This window comes from Terrapene carolina, unplaced genomic scaffold (assembly GCF_002925995.2).
Source record: "Terrapene carolina triunguis isolate 2854851 unplaced genomic scaffold, T_m_triunguis-2.0 Scaffold401, whole genome shotgun sequence".
NCBI classification, from domain to species: Eukaryota; Metazoa; Chordata; order Testudines; family Emydidae; genus Terrapene; species Terrapene triunguis.
This window is the reverse complement of record NW_020664752.1, coordinates 442,896-462,858: the sequence shown is the minus strand read 5'-3', so window position 1 is coordinate 462,858 and position 19,963 is coordinate 442,896. Positions and strand designations below refer to the sequence as shown.

The 19,963-nt window shown below is 52.8% G+C and overlaps 1 protein-coding gene across 1 annotated transcript in view; it reads left to right on the top strand.

Moving 5' to 3' along the window:
* The window catches only part of LOC112108062 (netrin-1-like), a gene marked incomplete at its 3' end in the record, with an annotated part of 25,467 nt that extends 5,703 nt beyond the window's left edge, over positions 1 to 19,764 (top strand). The window contains exons 2-7 of the mRNA XM_029912966.1: positions 6,516 to 6,785; positions 14,928 to 15,895; positions 16,402 to 16,590; positions 16,738 to 16,887; positions 18,164 to 18,217; positions 19,661 to 19,764. Coding sequence (XP_029768826.1) covers positions 14,959 to 15,895; positions 16,402 to 16,590; positions 16,738 to 16,887; positions 18,164 to 18,217; positions 19,661 to 19,764 — 1,434 coding nt within the window. The remainder of the gene's footprint in view (positions 1 to 6,515; positions 6,786 to 14,927; positions 15,896 to 16,401; positions 16,591 to 16,737; positions 16,888 to 18,163; positions 18,218 to 19,660) is intronic.
* Between the last annotated feature and the right edge of the window lie 199 nt (positions 19,765 to 19,963).

The window sequence follows — 19,963 nt, the reverse complement described above, 5'->3', positions numbered from 1 at the left end:
AGAAGCACAGCTTTGGTGCCATGGAAACAATTTGTGGATTTGTGTCAATTTCACTCAATTTTTCCGGTCCAAGAAAAAAATTGACCCCCCCCCCAATGTTTTGTTTAGACATTTTCTAACCAAATCGTTTTGCTCTTTCAATTGAAAGCGTCTCTTCCTTTAGAAATCACCTGGAGTTTTAAAAAATGCTCAGCATTGAAGTGAGCCGTTTCCTTCAACCCGAATCAAAAACAGTTCCAACTTTTGAGTGCAATCAAAATGTCACCAAAAAGATTAATTTTTTTTAACTAAAAATGAATTTCCCCCCAATTTATCAGACGAACCTGAAAGTCTGTTTGTCACCCAGCTCATGAGAGGAACAAATGCAAAAGCTCCTAGCGTAGATATTCTCATCCAGCAGTACACAACCCCCCGGGGGGACACGGAGCTCTTCCAGGCGGGACATCAACTCATCCAGAGATTTGCCTAGTTTTACAACAGGCGACAGAAAAAGCCCTAGCGAAGTCAGTGCAAACTAACATTTCATACAGACAATGACTTGTTTATACAGCTCTATGCAGGGCCGGCTCCAGGCACCAACGAAGGAAGCAGATGCTTGGGGCGGCCAATGGAAAGGGGCGGCACGTCCGGGTCTTTGGCGGCAATTCGGCGGCGGGTCCCTCAGTCCCTCTCGGTGCGAAGGACCTTCCGCCGAATTGCCAACGAAGAATGAAGTGGCGCGGTAGAGCTGCCGCCGAAGTGCCGCCGATCGCGACTTTATCTTTTTTCTTTTTTTCCGCTTCGCCGCTTGGGGCGGCAAAAAAGCTGGAGCCGGCCCTGGCTCTCTATATATACTGTCCACTGCAATGTAAGTACAATATTTATATTGCAATTGATTTATTTGATAACGATATGGTAAAAACGAGAAAGTCAGCCGTTTCCCAGGAACCGTGTGGCTGTGCCGCTTTTGTGTTCTTAGCTCTGATTTTGGAAGCAGGTCATTTTTAAGTGAGGTGAAACTTTGGGGGCGCGCAGGACAAATCAGACTCCTGAAAGGGGTCCCGTCGTCTGGAAAGGCTCAGAGCCTCTGGCCTAGCTCATGGGATTTTCTGTAGGCCTGGGAGTGATCTTCTGCAAAGTTGAATTTTAACAAAGAGAAGGCTAAGGTGTGACTTGATCCTAGCCTAGAAGTCCCGATATGGGGAACAAAGATTGGATAAGGGGCTTGTTGATCTAGCAGAGGTCTAACGTGGCTGGAAGTGGAAGCTGGACAAATTCCGACTAGAAATAAGGTGGAACAAAGGGGGCGATTAGTCATTGCAATTGGAACAATTCCCCACAGGTCGCGGTGGATTCTCTGCTCTAGGGGACGTTCTCGGCCCTGCGTTATCCAGGAGGCCAGAGTTGATCACAATGGTCCCTTGGAGTCTATGAAGGTTTTTTTTGGGGGGGGGGGGGCTGGGGGACTGTTTTTAAAATAATTTATGCTCTCTGTCGCTCTGCCCGACAGGGGGGCCTTGGAACATCTGGTTCGGGGCGAGGGGGAATATTTTGGTGTCGGAGCGTGAAATGGAAAGGCAGCAGGGGAGCTGATGTGAAATTTGCTCCTTCCCCAGGACTCATCTTTCTATCCAGGCAAGAGGCCATTCATTAGCAATCCACTTGCCGGTTCCTTCTAGGCCCAGGCTTGAGGTTAGAGCCAGGTTGGGCGGGTAGGATTCTGCTCTCACTGACTCTGGGATTTCTGGCAGCGTAACTGAGAAGAGAATTGGGCCCGAAGGAAACCAATGGCAAAGGTCCTGGTTTGGAAACGTATTGTTTCATGCCTGGAGAAAGTTTATCTGGAATGGGGGAACTGGGCCAATTCTTTAGCTGACACAAGTCTTTTTTTTCCCTGTGAAAGTCAGTGGATCTTCCTCGATTTACACGCGGCTGACGATTTCGCCCGGTCTTGGCCGCCGAGAGGAGAAATAGATTTAACTCAGCCATCTGCTGTGGTTCTCGTGCGTTAACTGTAACACCGGCAGGTACAGCAGAGTGGTGGGGAAGTGGATTTTGTCTCTGTGAAATTCAAGAGGCCTGTTGCTTAAAAAAAAAAAAAAAAAGATGGCCAACTTAAAAAAAGGCGTCTTCCCTTTTTGTGGATCAATGAACGTGATTTATGGGGGCGATTTTCAGAAGTGGAAATTGAGTGTCTAGCTGCTGGTCGCACCTGTGATAACCCTTTCCTTTGGCCTCTGCTGTTCGGAGCCGTTTGATCTACACCAGCTGAAGATCTGATTCTTTTTAAACGACTTTAGCTGCAACAATGGTTTTTCACCCCGCTGCACGGCAGTCTGATTTCCAGGGCTGGTTGGGAACGGGACATTCTGTTTTGTGGGAAATTCTGACATCTGGGGGAAAGCAGAGTGGGGAGGGGGGAGCCTGTTCGGCGTCTGAACCAAAAGCTGAAATTTTGAAATTTTCCACAAAACACAAATTCTGAAAAATGTCAATTCCAGACCCAGCTGAATGATTCGTTTTGAAAATATTGAAACTTTTGATTTTTGATAAGGTTAAAACTTTCCATATTGATGTGATTGTTTTGATTCATTTTGTTTGGACTTTGGTATTTATATTCAGTCTTAAAAATATATTCTGGAGATTACATCTTAAATATATACATATTCTATATATTACTTTAGATCTTATATATATTTATAAAATTTTAGAGCTTAACATATATATATAATATTAGAGCTTAACTATATTTATTTTTATATATAATCAGATCTTGAGGGGGCCACTTAGGGATCTGGAGCAAAATCAGTACTTGGTCCTGCTAGTGAAGGCAGGGGGTTGGACTCAATGACCTTTCAAGGTCCCTTCCAGTTCTATGAGATAGATAGACCTCCATAAAATAGAATAGAAAAGAAAAGAAAAGGGAAGTTATTTATCTTGGGGGGAGGGATAGCTCAGTGGTTTGAGCATTGCTCTGCTAAACCTAGGGTTGTGAGTTCAATCCTTAAGGGGGCTACTTAGGAATCTGGGGCAAAAATCTGTTTGGGGATTGGTCCTGCTTTGAGCAGGGGGTTGGACTAGATGATCTCCTGCGGTCCCTTCCAACCCTGATATTCTATGATATTAGAGCTTAAATGTATATTTTATATATGGTCTATAGATTGTATTTAATATTATATGTTAAATACACCTCTACCCCAATATAACGCTGTCCTCGGGAGCCAAAAAATCTTACCGTGTTATAGGTGAAACCGCGTTATATCGAACTTGCTTTGATCCGCCGGAGTGCGCAACCCCCACCCCCCGAGCACTGCTTTACCGCGTTATATCCGAATTCGTGTTCTATCAGGTCGCGTTATATCGGGGTAGAGGTGTATGTTATATTAAATATATAAAATATAATAGTAAAACAAACAGAAGACTGAAAGGGGACAAGATCACAAAGTGCAAGTACATGAAAGGTTGTTACAAGGAAGAGGGAGAAAAATTGTTCTCGTTAACCCCTGAGGACAGGACAAGAAGCAAGGGGCTTAAATTGCAGCAAGGGCGGTTTAGGTTGGACATTTGGCAAAACTTCCTGTCAGGGTGGTTAAGCACTAGAAGAAATTGCCTAGAGAAGTTGTGGAATCTCCATCAGTGGGGATTTTTAAGAGCAGGTTGGACAAACACCTGTCAGGGATGGTCTAGATAATACTTAGTCCTGTCATGAGTGCAGGGGACCGGACTAGATGACTTCCTGAGGTCCCTTCCAGTCCTACGATTGTATGATTCTATGAATAATACAGTATCATATAAACATAATAATAATATAATATTAAAGCTAAAACAAAATGCACCAAAATAATAAACTCAAAATGTTTCAACTTTAGCAGAACATAATGAGAAAGTTGAAACAATTCACTTGGGCGTCTCCCTGTCTAAAATTTCCTTGAAATTGACACATTCCCCCACAATCATTTTGATTTCCACAAAACTGCAATTTCCAAGAGAAAACGGATCTGGTGGAAAATATTTGTGACCCTTTCTAATGGCAAGTTTGTGTTGTTCTGGTAACACAAGTGAAGACTCACGCGGGTGTTTCATTTCTTAAAGGATCCATTTTTTAATTTAATTCTACCACGTAAACAAATTAAGAGATTTCAGTGGCGCTCCTCAGGAAATCCATCCTTTCGTCACAGAAGGAGCACTGACGGTTTGAGGAGGGGGCGTTATATTTTTCCCACGTAGCAAAGAGCTTGAATCTGCGCTTTGGGGGCACAATTGGAGTTCATCTTTTACTCCGGAGCTGTGACTTGTGCTTGCATCGGAGCGAAAAATATATTTAATTCCCCCGCCTCACACAATTCCTGCGATTGTAAGTGGGACTTGCCATGAAAACAGGTGCAAAAAAAGGTCAGAACTAATGTGGTGGTTGAGTGGCGGGCGTTTTTTGTAAAATCCAGGATGCCTATTGCTAAAAAAACTGCGGCAAATTTCAAAAATTCTCTTGCAGTTTGTGCGGTCTGGGCTGCTGCCTTACCGCTGATGTTTTAGAAGGAGTTTACTGATTTGTCCTCATTCACCACAGCTGAGGGTCTGGTCCTGTAGACTAGAAAAAAAAAACGTACATTTAACTTTGAATTCTGAAATGGGACAGCAAGTCCCAAGAAAATTCAGACAGAAGCATCTTTGCTGAATGAATCCCTGGTCCTAAAAACTGATCGCAAACTTGGGCGCGGTATTTCAAAGCATCTGTTTGGTTAGTTGGTTTTTTAGAAGCACGAGTTTGGGGATTTAGGTATTTTTGAAACCCCCTGCAAATAAAAACCTCGCCTTCCCGTTTTCAATCCCTGATTGTTATCCAGACTCTGATATGTTGGGGTAGTTTTTAACAGAAGGCCGTCCCGGTTTCCTTTCGCTTGATTTCTATATACAAGGCAAGTATCGGGGGTAGCCGTGTTAGTCTGTATCCACAAAAACAACAAGGAGTCCGGTGGCACTTTAAAGACTAACAGATTTATTTGGGCATAAGCTTTCGTGGGTAAAAAACCTCACTTCTTCAGATGCATACAAGGCTCTGTCATGTTATTTGAAAAATATCTCTCTGCCTACAGGAGGTTCTTCTTAACAGCCTTCAGTGATGGCAGATGGTGAAACAGAAGGAAAATCTGGGGTGGTGATGGGGGGAGGTGAAGGTTACGGGAGGAGCGGAAAATCGAATTTGGAAAGTTCCGATCATTAGGGAGGAATCAGAGGGAAAGGGAGGGGTTTTTCTGGGGGGGGTGGTTTTTTTTTTTTTTAAAGGAGAAGGGTTTTAAGAGAGAAGAAGACAAGACAAATGAAAGATGAAGGGGGAAATTCTAAGTGAGCGAAGAAAAGTTTAAATAAACTGAAAGAGGCCTTTTCAGGTTGTAAAAGAAACTTCACCAGGGCCTGGTTCCCAGCGAGTGGAAATCCAAGGAAGCGACGTTTGTTGATACGGTGACACCTTCATCAGGCAGTGCAGTTCTGGTTGAGTCTCGGTGGATTTTTTAGAAAGATAGCAGGGCAATATTTTCAAAAGCACTTCAGTTTGTTTGGAGCCTTCGGTCCCGCCGAAAGTCAGAGGGACCAATTTTCAAAAATGTTTAGGAGACTTTGGAAAATTTGAATCCCAGCTTTGATTTTAAACTCCCCCCACGCGTGTTTTGACAGGGTTGTTTCTGGTCTGGGCTGGTGTTTGAGAGAGAAGAATCAGAGCCCCCCTCCCTCTGCGTCTTTGATGCTCTCTGTCTGGCCCCTACCTCTCTGGACAGTGAAAATAATTGAGTCGGTTTCACCTGGGCATCTTGTCAATTTCACACACACACACATACGCCCCCTTTGCTTTGGTCAGTTTCCCTCTCCAAGTTTTCCAGGCTAGTTCTCCCCTGGCCTACAGCCGGAGAAGGTTTCTTATTTCAGGGAAATAAGGTCCCTTGGTTTATTAATCGCTCTGATGGCTACGTGGCCCCGGATCCTGACAGGGCTAACTCAGAGCTCAGCACGGGAGTTCCTGGGAGTAGGCCTCTGCCGTGGGCCCGATCAGATGTGCGTGATTCTCGCGCCTTCATCTGAAGCAGTGACGGGCTCCGCCTGCGGCTCGCGAGCTGCCAGTGGCTCTTTCACGTGTCTCCTGCGGCTCTTTGCAGCACATGAGATTAAAACACTGTGTGATTTAGTTATTAACCAATCTATGTTATTAACCCCTCTGGATACTTTTACCGTGTTCTTAACCAGCGAAGTGATCAACTTGCCCTAAGTTAGTAACGCATTTGCTGCGAGAATTATAGATCTCTCTGTATAACCTTCAACATTTCCCCGTCAGGCTGTTTATACCTGTAGTAAATGAAACAATGAATTCACACTGCTATGGCTCTTTCGGGTAATGCTGATGGCAGATTCTCCTCCTGAGCTCGAGGTCTGAGAGTCACTGATAAGAAGCATCAACTCTGGCCATGGTCAGGGACGGGACAATGGGCTAGACACGCCTTGGGTCTGATCCACACTCAGGTCTGATCCACGCTGCCTGTTTCTAGGATTGCCCTGGTGTAGACCGGCTGGGGATCGGGTCCCATTGACTCCAGTGGAACTATGGCTGATTGACGCCGGCTGGGAATCTCACCCAGAAGTAGCCGGCTGCTGATCTGGCGGGTCACAGTGTCAGGCCCCTCGTCCCCACATGCCTCCCGGCGGCAGAGCTGACAGCGCTGGTGAGGAGCGTGTGGATCAGAGACATTAGCAGCAGAGACAGGACGCTGAGCAGCCGATCTCACTGCGGAGAAGCGAGGGGGACTCCAGATTTTGCGGTAGGTGTCTGTCTGTTACCTCTTTGGCTGCCCCCCCGGGAGGGGCGGAGGGCAATCTGATCATGAGCTGTGGTAATATCTGTCCATTACGTAGCTGTGTTAGCGCAGGGTCTAGGAGGCCTGGCCAAGATCGGGGCGGCCTGGATCCCCGGGCACCTGGCTCAAGAATCTGACAGGGCCGCGGCGTGGCCCTTTCTGCCCTCGCTTGGCCAGCGCTGGCTCTGAGCTACGCGGGGAAAGTTTCAGGATAGGCAGGTACTTCAGGTGTTTGTCTCGGCTGGGTGGGTTTCCTCCTGGTTTAAAAGAAAGAGCCCTCCAAAAAAAGTTTGGGGGGAGGCTTGTTTTGTTTTTGCTTGGGTGGTGTTTTTGGTTTGCTGGGTGGTTGTTGTGTGTAGGTTTCTGTGTGTACAGTTGGTTTTGCCTGTGTGTAGGTTTGTGTCTGGGTGTGTTTTTGCTTGGCTGTAGTTTTTTTGGGGGGGGAGGGGGGTGTTGGTTTTAACTGTCTGCTTGTTTTTGTGTGTGTGAGGGGTGTTTGTCCTGTGTAGGTTTGTGTGTGCGGTATGTGTGGTGTGTTTTGTGTGTACTTTTTTTTGGGGGGGGGTGTTGCTTTTTGCTCTCTAGTTGCTCGGGGAGGGTTGTCATGTGTAGGTTTGCGAGGGGCTGTATGGTTCTTTTTGCTTGTGTGTAGTTTTTGGTGGGTGGGTATGTATGTGTCTTGTTTTGCTGTGTGGTTATTTTGGGGGGTGGGTGGGTGTAGTGGGTATAGTTTTGGGTGGAGGGGTTGCTCTGTGTGGGCGGTTTTTGGAGGTGTGTGGTTGGCTTGGGGGATGTATGGTTATTTGTGGCGTGGTTGCGTAGGGTGATGAGTTGTTGGTGTTTGTAGTTCGTGTGTCAGGTCGTTTTTGGTACGGGTGGGGTTGCTGTTGGTTTGTGTGAATTTGGGGGGGTGATTGTTTTTTGCTGTGCGTTTGTTTTTGGTACGTGGCTGTGTGCGTGTGTTGGCTCGGGGGTTGTGTGGTTGTTCTCACTGCGCGTAGGCTTGGCGTCTGTGTTTGGTGGGCGTGTGATGTGTGTGAATGTGAATTCGGGGGGGTGTACATGTGTGATTGTGTACTCAGACCCGTGTGCTTGGCACATCTGTGCATTAAATTTGCCAAGCAGCATTAGTGCCTTTTGGTGTCCTTGGTTTTTGCATCTGTGCGTGTGTGTTGATTTGCGTCCTTCCGGAGCTGTGAGATGCCACAACCTCACCGGTGTCTCTGGGCCCGTCCTTTTCTTCCACCCCTCGGGAAAGACAGTCTGGACTGGAAAGATTTATTGAGCAGCTAATCTAACGAGGGCAGCTCCCCTGTGCGGTTCGTTAGTGCAGAGACAACATGTTGCTGCTGGTCATTTATTGAGATGGGGGGCTTGGAGAAAATGCCACCGCTAAACAGAAGAGCAAAAACCCCGTGAGTTCCTGATCCGGAGCCCTCAACTGACATGTTCCCTGTCCCGTTCCGGCACGCTGGCTTCAGAGATTCAGACAAAAATACAGAAGTGTTTCAGGGTATCGTTTACAGAGCCGTATAAACAAGTCACTGTCTGTATGAAATGTTAGTTTGCACGGACTTCGCTAGGGCTTTTTCTGTCACCTGTTGTAAAACTAGGCAAATCTCTGGATGAGTTGATGTCCCCCCTGGCAGATCTCCCCGTGCCCCCAGGGACAGGGCCGCCCAGAGGATTCAGGGGGCCTGGGGCAAAGCAATTTCGGGGGGCCCTTCCATAAAAAAAAAATGCAATACTCTAGTAACATGTATTTGGAAATGTAAAAAATAACCAGTGAAATACATTCAAAACTTAATTTTTAATAATTTGAAAATACACGAAATACATTATTTAAAAACATTAAAAGCTTTAATGGTATGTATACATTTGCAATTACATAATGGGCTGTCGCTGGGTGATGATGATGGTTGGTGCCAATGGGCTGTCGCTGCCTGGGGGTGGCGCTACTGTTGCCCAGGGCTGGGTGGGGAGCTGGGCTCTGGGTTGGGGGGTGCCCGGCCTAGAGGGGCTGGGCTCGGAGCTGGGGGGCAGGGCGGGGGGGGGGGCGGGGGTCAGGGGGGTGCCCAGTTCAGAGGGGTTGGGCTCGGAGCTGGGGGTCAGGGTGGCGGGGGGTGCCCAGCTCAGAGGGGCTGGGCTCGGAGCTGGGGGTCAGGGCTGTGGGGGGATGGGGTCGGGGGGTGCCCGGCTCAGAGGGGCTGGGCTCGGAGCTGGGGGTCGGGGCCGGGGGGGCCCAGCTCAGAGGGGCTTACCGTGCCGCCTCCCTCCTTTCCCAGAGCCTCAGCGAGCTGCGTCCAGGAGCTCCTGCTGCTCAGCCCGCCAGAGCTTGCAGCCCCGCCCCCTTACCACGCGGCTCCGAGCGGGAGGAGCTCGCAACCCCGCCCCCTTATCACGCGGCTCCAAGCGGGAGGAGCTCAGGCCCCGCCCGAGCCTTGCCATTGTAGTGCTGTCCAGGGCCACTCCTGGACGCGACGCGCTGAGGTGCCGGGGGATGGGGGAAGGTGGGGGGGAGCCTCCAACATTCTTGTGGGGGCCCCTGCAGGGCCCAGGGCCTGGGGCAAATTGCCCCACTTGCCCCCCCCCCTCCCCAGGCGGCCCTGCCCAGGGATACATGTATCCCTGGTTGAGAACCACTGCTTCAGATCCCCCAGCCATCTGTATAACCCAGATGATTCAGTGTCACCCACTTACCCCCTGTGTCTCTCTCCCCCACATTGCAATCGCTAACACTGTTATTAAGGGGTTATTAGGAACCCCGTGAACAGCGTTTAAAGATTTGTAAGTAATGAAGAGCAAGGCGAGATTTTCCTAGCGATCAATAGTTGCTTCTCTGCACAAAGGATTGCTAAGAGAAATAGCGTTCAAAAGTTCGTTATGAGTAAAGATCAGGGCCAACGGAACAATAATAATAATCGCCCACATGTCATTATTTATTAGTAAGTATTGTCATTAACTATTAGCAATTGTCTATTGCTAGTTAATTGTAAGTAATTATTAATGATTGCTAATTATTTGATAGCATGTATTGTCACATTCATTAGCAATTATGAATTATTACCAGTAATTATTACTGATTGCTTAATTATTTGTTAGTGGTTAGTTGTAATTATTTATTAGAAAGTATTAATTGCTACTAAATATTTGGCAATTGTCTATTGCTAATTAAGTGTTAGTAAATCTTACTGATTGCTAGTTATTGGCGATTATTATTTTTTTTATTTGTTAGCAATTAGTACATCACTAAATATTAATTGCCAATTATAAATAATTATAAGTATTAATTAGCCATGTTAGTATATATTAATCATTCCTAATAATATGATTATGGATGGCCGTGTGTTATCAACGCTGATGCATAATTATTAATAAATATGTGTTGGCTAGTAATATCACTTATGCTTTTAGCCATTAACAATTTATGCTAATCATCAATTCATTATTAATAATCATTAACGAGTAGATAGCCATTATTAACCACAGCCCTTTAGCCCCCAGGACTAAGGAACAACTTTCCATCCCGACTCACTCGTTGAATTCAGCGATTCCCCAACCAGGGCTCACGCTGGGCCCCAGATCCGCCCTCCCCCCGCAACGCCCCCCCCCAAAACCCAATGCCTACAGCTTCCCCCCACCCCAATCTCCCCCGGCCCAGTATAAACTGCTCCCGACTGGGGGCCTCCTGCACTTCTCCACTGGCCTCCTCGTCTTTCCCTCCTTCCGTCGCTTTATTCTTCCCTCTTTTCTTCATTTCCTTCCGTCTTTCTTTGGTTCTTTTGGCTTTATGTCTTTCGTCAGTCTTTCCTCGGCTCTTTCCTCATCCATCCATCCATCCATCCTTCCTTGTGTCTCCTTCATTCCTCCTTCTCCCGTCAGTTCCCATTTGTTCATCCTCTATTTAATTCCTTCCTTCCTTCCTTCCTTTGTTTCTTCCCTTCGTCTGGTCATTCTTTCCTATGTTTCCTTCACTCTTTTTCCTTCATCCTTTCCTTCAGTCGTCTATCACACTTTCAGGTGCAGTTTCTTTCCTTCATCCATTGGCTCTGTCCTTTATTTCTTTCCTTCATTCTTGCGCTTATTCTTTCACTCACACTTTCCTTCATCCAATCTTTCTTTCTTTCTTTCTTTCTTTCTTTCTTTCTTTCTTTCTTCCCTCTGAACCTGAAATAAAATACAGGCACAAAACGGCAAAAGTTCCAGGAACGGTCCAGCAAAGAGGGAGCCGAGAGACTTGTTAAACCCTTCGCTTAGCTCATCCCTCCCCTGCTGGGTGCCTCGGTTGGCCACCTGTCACAGCCCATCTCATGCCTAGGTCCACTCTAGTGATGGTGTCTGGGCAGCGCCCAGCACGATCGGGCCCTGATCTTAGAAACTCTGTGTCTAGACAGCACCCGGCCCGATGGGGCCCCGATCTCGGCGACTCTGTGCCTGGGCAGCGCCCGGCCCGACGGGGCCCCGATCTCGGCGACTCTGTGTCTGGGCAGCGCCCGGCCTGACGGGGCCCCGATCTCGGCGACTCTTTGTCTGGGCAGCACCCGGCGCGACGGGGCCCCAATCTCGGCGACTCTGTGTCTGGGCAGCGCATAATAATAATGATCAGTGTGAGGCCGGCATGTCCCAAACTGAGAAAGGATTAGGTGATGTTTGAGTTCAGGGTGGTCACTGGGATTTTGGGGGGAAGGCTCAGGGACATGAGGGTGAGTTTAGGGGGAAGGTTCGGGGTGAGGCTGGGAGCGAGTTTTGGCAGGCCAGGGGAGATAGGGTGCTTAGAAAGGGTCCCATCCAGCCGCCTCTGCCCTCCCATGCTCCCGCACCATGTCCCATTATTATTGTAGGTCCTACCCAATGATAGTATCCACTCCCTGGCAGCCCAGGCACTCCTGGACCTGGTCTGGCTGAGGCCTCGGATCCAGGCTCAGTAACTCCCAACCCGGAGAGGCTGGGGGCTGGCGCTCGGGATGGGATGGGACCCGGGAGTGGGAAGACAGAAACCTCCCAGCCCTGCAGGAATGTTAACAATTAGAGCTGGCCTCAGCAATTAGCAATCGGGGAAATCAGAGCTGGGCACAGACCCGCGGCTCCCAGCACATCTGCCCCACCTGGGGGGCTTCTCACTAGCTCCCACTGCCCTCCCAGTGCAAGGGGATAGACCCCAGGTGTCCTGACTCCCAGCCACTCCCTGCTCTAACCACTAGCTCCCACTGCCCTCCCAGTGCAAGGGGATAGACCCCAGGTGTCGTGACTCCCAGCCACCCCCCCCGCTCTAACCACTAGCCCCCACTGCCCTCCCAGTGCCAGGGATAGAACCCAAGTGTCTTGACTCCCAGCCACCCCCTGTTCTAACCACTAGCCCCCACTGCCCTCCCAGCGCTGGGGCTAGAACCCAGGAGTCTTGGCTGCGAACCAACACCTCCCTCTCCAGACCTGGGGGAAGGTGTGGCCGGGAGGTTTTTCCCACATTCCACCGGGGTGATAAATAGCGGGATGGGCCCCAGTGTAAAATCCCAGCTGCCATGAATCAAACAGAAGAGCCTGCCGGACATGAAAGGGGCTGTGGCAGTGTTGGGAGGCGGGGGGAGCTGGGCCCAGCGCTGGAGGATGCTGGCAGCAGTGATATCTTGAGAGCGAGAGCGGATGGGACAGGAGGATGTGCAGGGCACTGCTGCAGGGAAGCTCACAGCACTGGAGCCCCTGGCTGGGGCACTGCTGCGGGGAAGCTTGCAGCTCGGAGAAGAGCACTCTTAGCAGGGAGCGGTTCCCCGCAGTTTGTATATTTTCCTACCCTGGAGGGGCGGGGGCTGAGTTGGGGGTCAAGGGGCCCAGATGGGGGTGAAGGTGTTTACTTAACATGGAGCGCAGGAACGCAGCGAAAATCAAGAATTCGCGACGACCTAATCCCAGACTTAGCACCCCTGAGTCATCGATCAGTGTCCGAGAGACACGGGGAGGCAGAGACAGGTGTCTGGCCGGGCTAAGGCAGAATAAGAGAATTTCCTTCTGGTCACAATCAGGCACCCATCGGGCCGGGCGCTGCCCAGACACAGAGTCGCCGAGATCGGGGCCCCATCGGGCCGGGCGCTGCCCGGACGCAGAGTCGCCAAGATCGGGGCCCCGTCGGGCCGGGCGCTGCCCGGACGCAGAGTCGCTGAGATCGGGGCCCCGTCGGGCCGGGCGCTGCCCGGACGCAGAGTCACCGAGGTCGGGGCCCAGTCAGAGCTTTACACACGCACACAGAGAATCCAAGCGGGAAACAGAACCCAGGAGTCCTAACTATTTCATCTCTGCAAATTTGTGGCTGCATCAGAACCAGTTCTCTGTGTGGAGTGAAAGGCCCCTGCCCCATTCCCCAACCCTGAGCCAGCCGGTCCCCTGCCCTGGGGCCAGATCGCAGCCGGCCCCCCCTAGAGGGGAAAGGCCCCTTGTCCCATCCCGGGTCCCCTGAGCCAGCCATTCCCACTGGAGATCGTTTGGGGCTCTCCGTGCAGTGGGTGGGTGAGTGTCCTTTACCCCTCCAGGCCTCCTTAATCCTGTATTGACTCCAGCTGCCAGCGGACCTCTCTCAGATGCACCCCTTCCCCATCGGCCCTGCCAGGGAAGGGAGAAGGGGGCTTGGGTGGGTTGGAGGGGGAGCGGGAATCAGGACAGAAACAAGCCGATGAGCCTTTAATAACCGTGAGAGTCTGGATTTAAAGGGCCTCTTCTCACAGCAGTCACGCACCCGGATTAGCGCCGAGCTGGGGCTGCTGGGGTGGGGGGCTGTTAACCTTTTCCAGGCTGGCCGCAGCCAGGACCGGGGCATGAGATGCCTAGCTCCTAGGGAGGACCAGCGGCCGGTCAGCTCCACCCGGTCCCTTACCCCTCTGGGACGCCTGGAGATTGGCGTGCGATCAAAGCAACCTCCTGGGCCGGGGGCCGAAAACGGGCGTGTCCCAGAGCGGCAGAGGCTGGTTCAGGTGAGACAGCCCCAAATTCCGGTGTCCCCGGGTGGGCGAAAGGACCGGGTGGGGGAGGAACAGCAGAGAGGGGTAGGCAGGATCAGCCCGGCGGGGGGGGGAGGGGGAGGGCTGGATCCCAGCTCAAGGAGTGTGGAAAGAGGTCAGGGATCAGCTAGGCTCCTCGCGGCACAGAGACGGGCTGGGGTCTGTTCCCGGCGAGGGAGATCTAGGGTGGGTGTTAAGAGGGGACTCGCAGGGGCTGGAACAGGTTGGACAAACCCTCGTTGGGGTGGGCTCAAACACCGCCATTGCAATGAGCCCAGGTGTGTGAGCTCCGCCCCGTAGGAAGGAACCTTTCCCCCAGACCCACTGAATTCCCGGCCAAGCTGAGCTGGGGGAGAAATTCAGTCCTGCCCTGCTCACCCCAAATCTGCTGATCGTTTAGACCCTGCGTGTGACACCCCAGTCAGGAAACTAGAAAGAGAATTTTCCGAGCACCAGTCCAAGCCCGGCTCTGGGAGAGGAGTGGGGGAGCTAGTGGTTAGCGATGGGAGCCCTGGGAGCCAGGACTCCTGGATTCTCTGCCCGGCTCTGGGAGGGCAGTGGGACTAGTGGTTATAGCGGGGTGGGGGGGTTGGGAGCCAGGACTCCTGGGTTTGGGAGGCCGCATGGTGGTGTATGTAACATACTGACTATGTATGTTCTGTAACCCTTTTGTGTCTGGTTTAGCTTGAGGGTAACAGCCTACTACAGCCGACTGGAGCTGGCAAATGGAGCTACTCCACTAGGTCATTGAGCATAAGCGCTGGCTTTGGCATCCCAGAAGCAGCGTTCTGCCCAGGGTGGGGAAGGTGTTAGTTGGAGTGAGTGGGTCAGAGAGGGTCCCTTGGGCCCCTCCCACTTCAGCGCAGAACGTGTGGGGCCCGACAGCAAAGGAGATCCAGCCCACTGATCAGTTAGCCTGTGGAACTCACCGCCACTGGATATGGCTGGGGCAGAGTCCTGCCGAGCGACGGCAGTTTCTGTGACCCACCACAGCTATCCCTAGAGAGGGGAAGGAATGAGAAGCCACCTGCTTTCTGGCAAGCAGGCGGGCCTGGGGCTGGCCACTACAGGCCATCTCCTGCCTAGCCTTCCCCTCACCCTCCTGTCTCTGTCTTTCCAGGTGATGCCAGCCCAGTGCTGACCACCTGGCCATGCCTGGCCTCTGGCAGGGCCTGGGGGTGCTGCTCTCGCTCCAGCTGGCCCTGCTGGGCCTGGCCTCTGACCCCTGCTACGATGCCGCCCGGCGCCCCCGCTACTGCCTCCCGGAGCCAGCCGACCTGGCCGCCGGGCGCCCTGTCCAGGCCTCCGCCACCTGCGGCCGCCCCCCGCAGCGCCTGTGCGCCTTCCGCCACCCGGGCGACGCCTCGTCCCGCCGGTGCCGCCTCTGCGACGGGGCCGACCCCGCCGCCGCCCACCCCGCCGCCTACCTGACCGACGCGGGCGGTGAGGCCACCTGCTGGCAGTCGGGGCCGGTGGCCAACGCCAGCCTGACCCTGGCCCTGGGAGGCCGCTTCGAGCTGCTCTACGTGGCCCTCCGCTTCTGCTCCCCCCGCCCCCACTCCCTGGCCTTCTACAAATCCACGGACCACGGTCACTCCTGGACGCCTTTCCAGTTCTTCTCCGCCCGCTGCCCCCAGGCCTATGGGCTGCCCCCGGCCTCCGCCGTCAGCAGGGCCTCGGAACATGAAGCCATCTGCACCGCCGCCCAGACGGACCCCACGCCACTGGTGGGGGGGCTGGTGGCTTTCATGCCCCTGGCCGGCCGCCCCTTGGCCCGGGCCTTCGAGTACAGCCCCGTGCTCCAGGACTGGGTGACGGCCACCGACCTGCGGGTGGCCTTGGATCGCAGGCACCGGGGGCTGGGGCTGCGGGGCCGGGAAGCCTCCTACGGGGTGTCGGAGCTGCAGGTCGGGGGGCGGTGCCGGTGCAATGGACACGCTGCCCAATGCGGGGCCGCCGGGCCTGGCGGCGCCCCCCAGTGCCAGTGCCGCCACAACACGGCCGGCCCCGAGTGCGAGACCTGCAGGGCCTTCTACTGCGACCGGCCCTGGCAGCGCGCCACGCCCAGCGATGCCCACGAGTGCGTGGGTGAGTGACGGGAGGGGGGCACCCGGGCAGCCCAAGGGTCCTTCTCAGCACAGAGACCCCTAGTGGGGACGCCGGGTACCACAGGCCGGGCAGCCCCAGGATCCTTCTGAGCACAGAGACCCTGCAGGCTGGGATACCCGGGGGGGAGGGAGCACTGCAGGTCAGAATTGAGGGGCACTGGCAGAGTTGGGGGGAGGGGGGGAGCCCAGGGCTGGGCTGGCAGGAGGCTGCAGGTCGGGATTGAGGGGCCCAGTGCTGCCATGTGGGGGGGGGGGAGCTGGAGGTCGGGATTGAGGGGCCCAGGGCTGGGAGAACAGTGTGGGGGGGTGCGAGTCGGGATTGAGGGACCCAGGGCTGGGAGAACAGCGGGGGGAGCTGCGGGTCGGGATTGAGGGGCACCAGCACCTGCGGAAAGGATGCGCTGGGTTTGCCGGTGTTTGAGGCGCCCCCTGTGGGCGTCACTGGAATGACAACTCCGCCACCTCTGCCCCACTCTGTCTCCGCAGCCTGCGAATGCAACCGCCACTCACACCGGTGCCGCTTTAACTTGGAGCTGTACAAGCTGTCGGGGCGCAAGAGCGGGGGCGTCTGCCTGAACTGCCGGCACCACACGGCCGGGCGGCACTGCCACTACTGCCAGCCGGGTTTCAAACGTGACCTGGCCCGGCCCATCACTAGCCGCAGGGCCTGCAAGGGTGAGCAACACAGGGCACTGCTGCGGGGAAGCTCACAACTCTGGCATCCCCATCTGGGCACTAGTGAGGGGAAGCTCGCAGCACCTCCCCACCCCTTGTGAGGCCTGCTGCTGGGCTAGACATTAACCCTGCATGTTTCCTTCCCAGCCTGCCAATGCCACCCCATCGGCGCTGTCAGCACCATGTGCAACCAGACCACGGGGCAGTGCCAGTGCAAGATGGGCGTGACCGGGCTCACCTGCAACCGCTGCGCCCAGGGCTTTCAGCAGAGCCGCACAGCCCACATCCCCTGCATCCGTAAGTCTGCCCCTTATACATACTGGCTGGGTATAATCCCCCAGACAGAGCTCATGTAGGCTGCTCAATATGGTAACCAGGCTGGGCCCATATATTCTGCTCAATATGGTAACCAGGAAAGGCCCATATATTCTGCTCAATACGGTAACCAAATTGGGCCCATATATTCTGCTCTATACGGTAACCAGGAAGGGCCATTTATATTCTGTTCAGTATAGTAACCAGTCAAGCCCTTTGTACTCTCTTCAGTGTAGGGTGACCAGCCTATCTTGATATTAGGGGCTTTGTCTTATTTAGGCAACTGAAACACACCCACCCCCAAAAAAGTGCCTCTATTTGTCACATTTGCTATCTGGTCACCCTAGTTAGGTGCAGTAAACAAATTGGGACCTGTATTCTGTTCAATATAGTGATTAGACAGAGCCCATAGATTCTGTTCAATATGGTAACTAAATTGGGCCCATATATTCCATTCAGTTTGGTAATTGGGTTGGGCCCATATATACTGCTCAATACGGTAGCCAGGCTGGGCCTGTGTATTCTATTGAATGTGGTAACTGCAGAGCCTTTATTGTCCCTATATTCTGTTTAATAAGATAACCACTTGTAACATAGAAGCCCCGCCCATTAATTAATCCACCAATCAGATCCTGCCCAGAAAGCCCCGCCTCCTGGGAGTTTTGCAGGGGGAGGGGGATAAAATAGATGCTAATTCAGGAAGTGAGGTCATATCTCTGGATCTGACCTCTGGTTTAGGACACTTCAGGAAGTCCCGCCTGTAGGGGAGGAGCTCATTCGAGAAGTGACCTCATAGCTCTCCAGAGGTGTGGTATGTGGTGTGATGCACTCCAGGAAGGCCCACCTCTAACTGGGCCTGGGGGGGCGGGCATTGTTAATTCAGGAAGTGACATCATGGATCTGGCACTGTCGCCTGGCATGTGGCACTCCAGGATGTCCCACCTCCGGTGGTGGAAGGGGAGAGAGAGAGAGAAAGAGTGTCATTCAGGAAGTGACATCATAACTCTAGAAGTGAGTCATCCATCCAGGAAGTGCAAACACTAATTCAAGAAGTGACATCATAGCTCATGACTTCAACCTGTCCTGGCAAACGGGCAAGGATCACGCCTGGAACACGCTTAGTGGAAGCCTCTCTTGCATGTTGCATGAGTAAACCTTGCTCTCTACACGCATGAGATGGGGAGGGGGTGGCAGGATCACGCTTATTGACTCCACACGTCTCTCTCTCTTTCTCCATCCCTCCACCCCCCTCTCCCAGGCGTTCAAGAGGTGATGACCACCACGGCTGCCTACCCCCTGGAGTGGAACACAGGTGCCTGGGGCAGGATTAGGGGGATCAAAGGTTGGGTGTCGTCCCCCCACTCCCATTTCCCAGCCTCAGGATGGACCAGTCACCACCACCACTGTCCTTCTGCCCGGTGCAAGGCTCTGTAGGGAGGATGACTTCCTACCACTGCTCAGGGCTGCCCAGAGGATTCAGGGGACCTGGGCAAAGCAATTTTGGGGGCCCCTTCCATAAAAAAAAGTTGCAATACTATAGAATACTATATTCTCATGGGGGCCCCTGTGGGGCCCAGGGCCTGGGGCAAATTGCCCCACTTGCCCCCCCTGGGCGGCCCTGCTACTGCTGCCAGCTAGGGAAAGTTGCTCCTTATGCGCAACTAACAGAGAGCCATGGCTTTGGGGGGAGGGTTCAAATCTTGCTGGTAAGACTCAGTGTAGGCCGAGCTGCAATGCAGTGTGGGTCATGGAGCCTGCAGGTTCATGGCATGAACCAGCCAAATATGCCGGCTCTGGTGGAGGGGAATTTGGGGGGGTGCCAAGGAAGGTGGGCATTTAGCAGATGGGGATGGAAGCGGGGCAGGCAGGAGAGGTCAAAAGAAGGGAATGGGAGGAGGAGGACAATGGGAAGAGGAGGGGAATATTAGGAGGGGGGTATGGCTGAACACATTTGTTGGGGTACCTATAAAGAAGATGCTCCCCCAATGGAGTTTCAAGGTTCCAGGGGCTGTAGGCAGGAAGTGATGTCATAGCTAGTGTGCCATGATATATGGCACTCCAGGAAGTGGAAAATTTAATTCATAGCCCTGGAACTGTGACACAGTGTAGGACAATCCAGGCAGGCCCGCCTCCAAAGTGCGGGAAATGCTTATTGAAGAAATGACATCGTAGTTCTGGAGCTGTGCTGTAGGGGAAGACATTCCAGAGCATCCCGTCTAAAAGGTGGATGGTGAACACAAATTCAGGGAAGTGACATCATAACCGCAGAATTATGTCCTCTACCTGGCACTCTAGGAAGTCCTACCTCCAAGGAGGGAGGCATGCTAGTTCAGGAAGTGACATCATACTCCAGAACTGTGCAGTATTATGGCATTCCAAGAACTGCCGCCGCGGGGGGGGGGGAACGTTATTTCGGGAAATGACATCATAGCTCTGGAGCTATTCTACAGGTCCCGCCTCCAGCGGGGTTGACACATGTAAATTCAGGAAGTGATGTGATAGCTTCTTAACAGCTGTACCATGGAGTTTCAGCACTGCAGGAAATCCTGCCTCCAAGGAAGCAGGAATGCTAATTAGGGAAGTAAGGCCTGGAGCTGGAGGTCCCGCCTCCAGGCCTGGAGCAGCAGTTGGGGGGGCGGGGTCAAAGGCATGATTTGGGATGGATCCTGGTTCGTGAGAAGCAGGATGGGGTGAGGAACCGGGGACGGGCTAACCGCACTGTACCCATGTGCCCCCATCTGTGCTCTTCCCCCAGGCACCGAATGCCAGACTCACTGCAGCCCCTCCCACGGCCGCGTCCACATGAACCTGCGAAAATACTGCAAGAAGGATTACGGTAACATTGACCTGACATCATTATCATCTATCTATCTATCTATTCCCAGCCACCCCATCTATCTATCTATCTCCATCCACCCCATCTATCTATCTGTCCCCAGCCACCCCATCTATCTATCTATCTATCTCCAGACACTCCCTCTATCTATTCATCTGTCTATCCCATCCACCTATCTGTCTCTCTCTCCCCATACATGTCCATCCTGAAGCTGGGAAATGT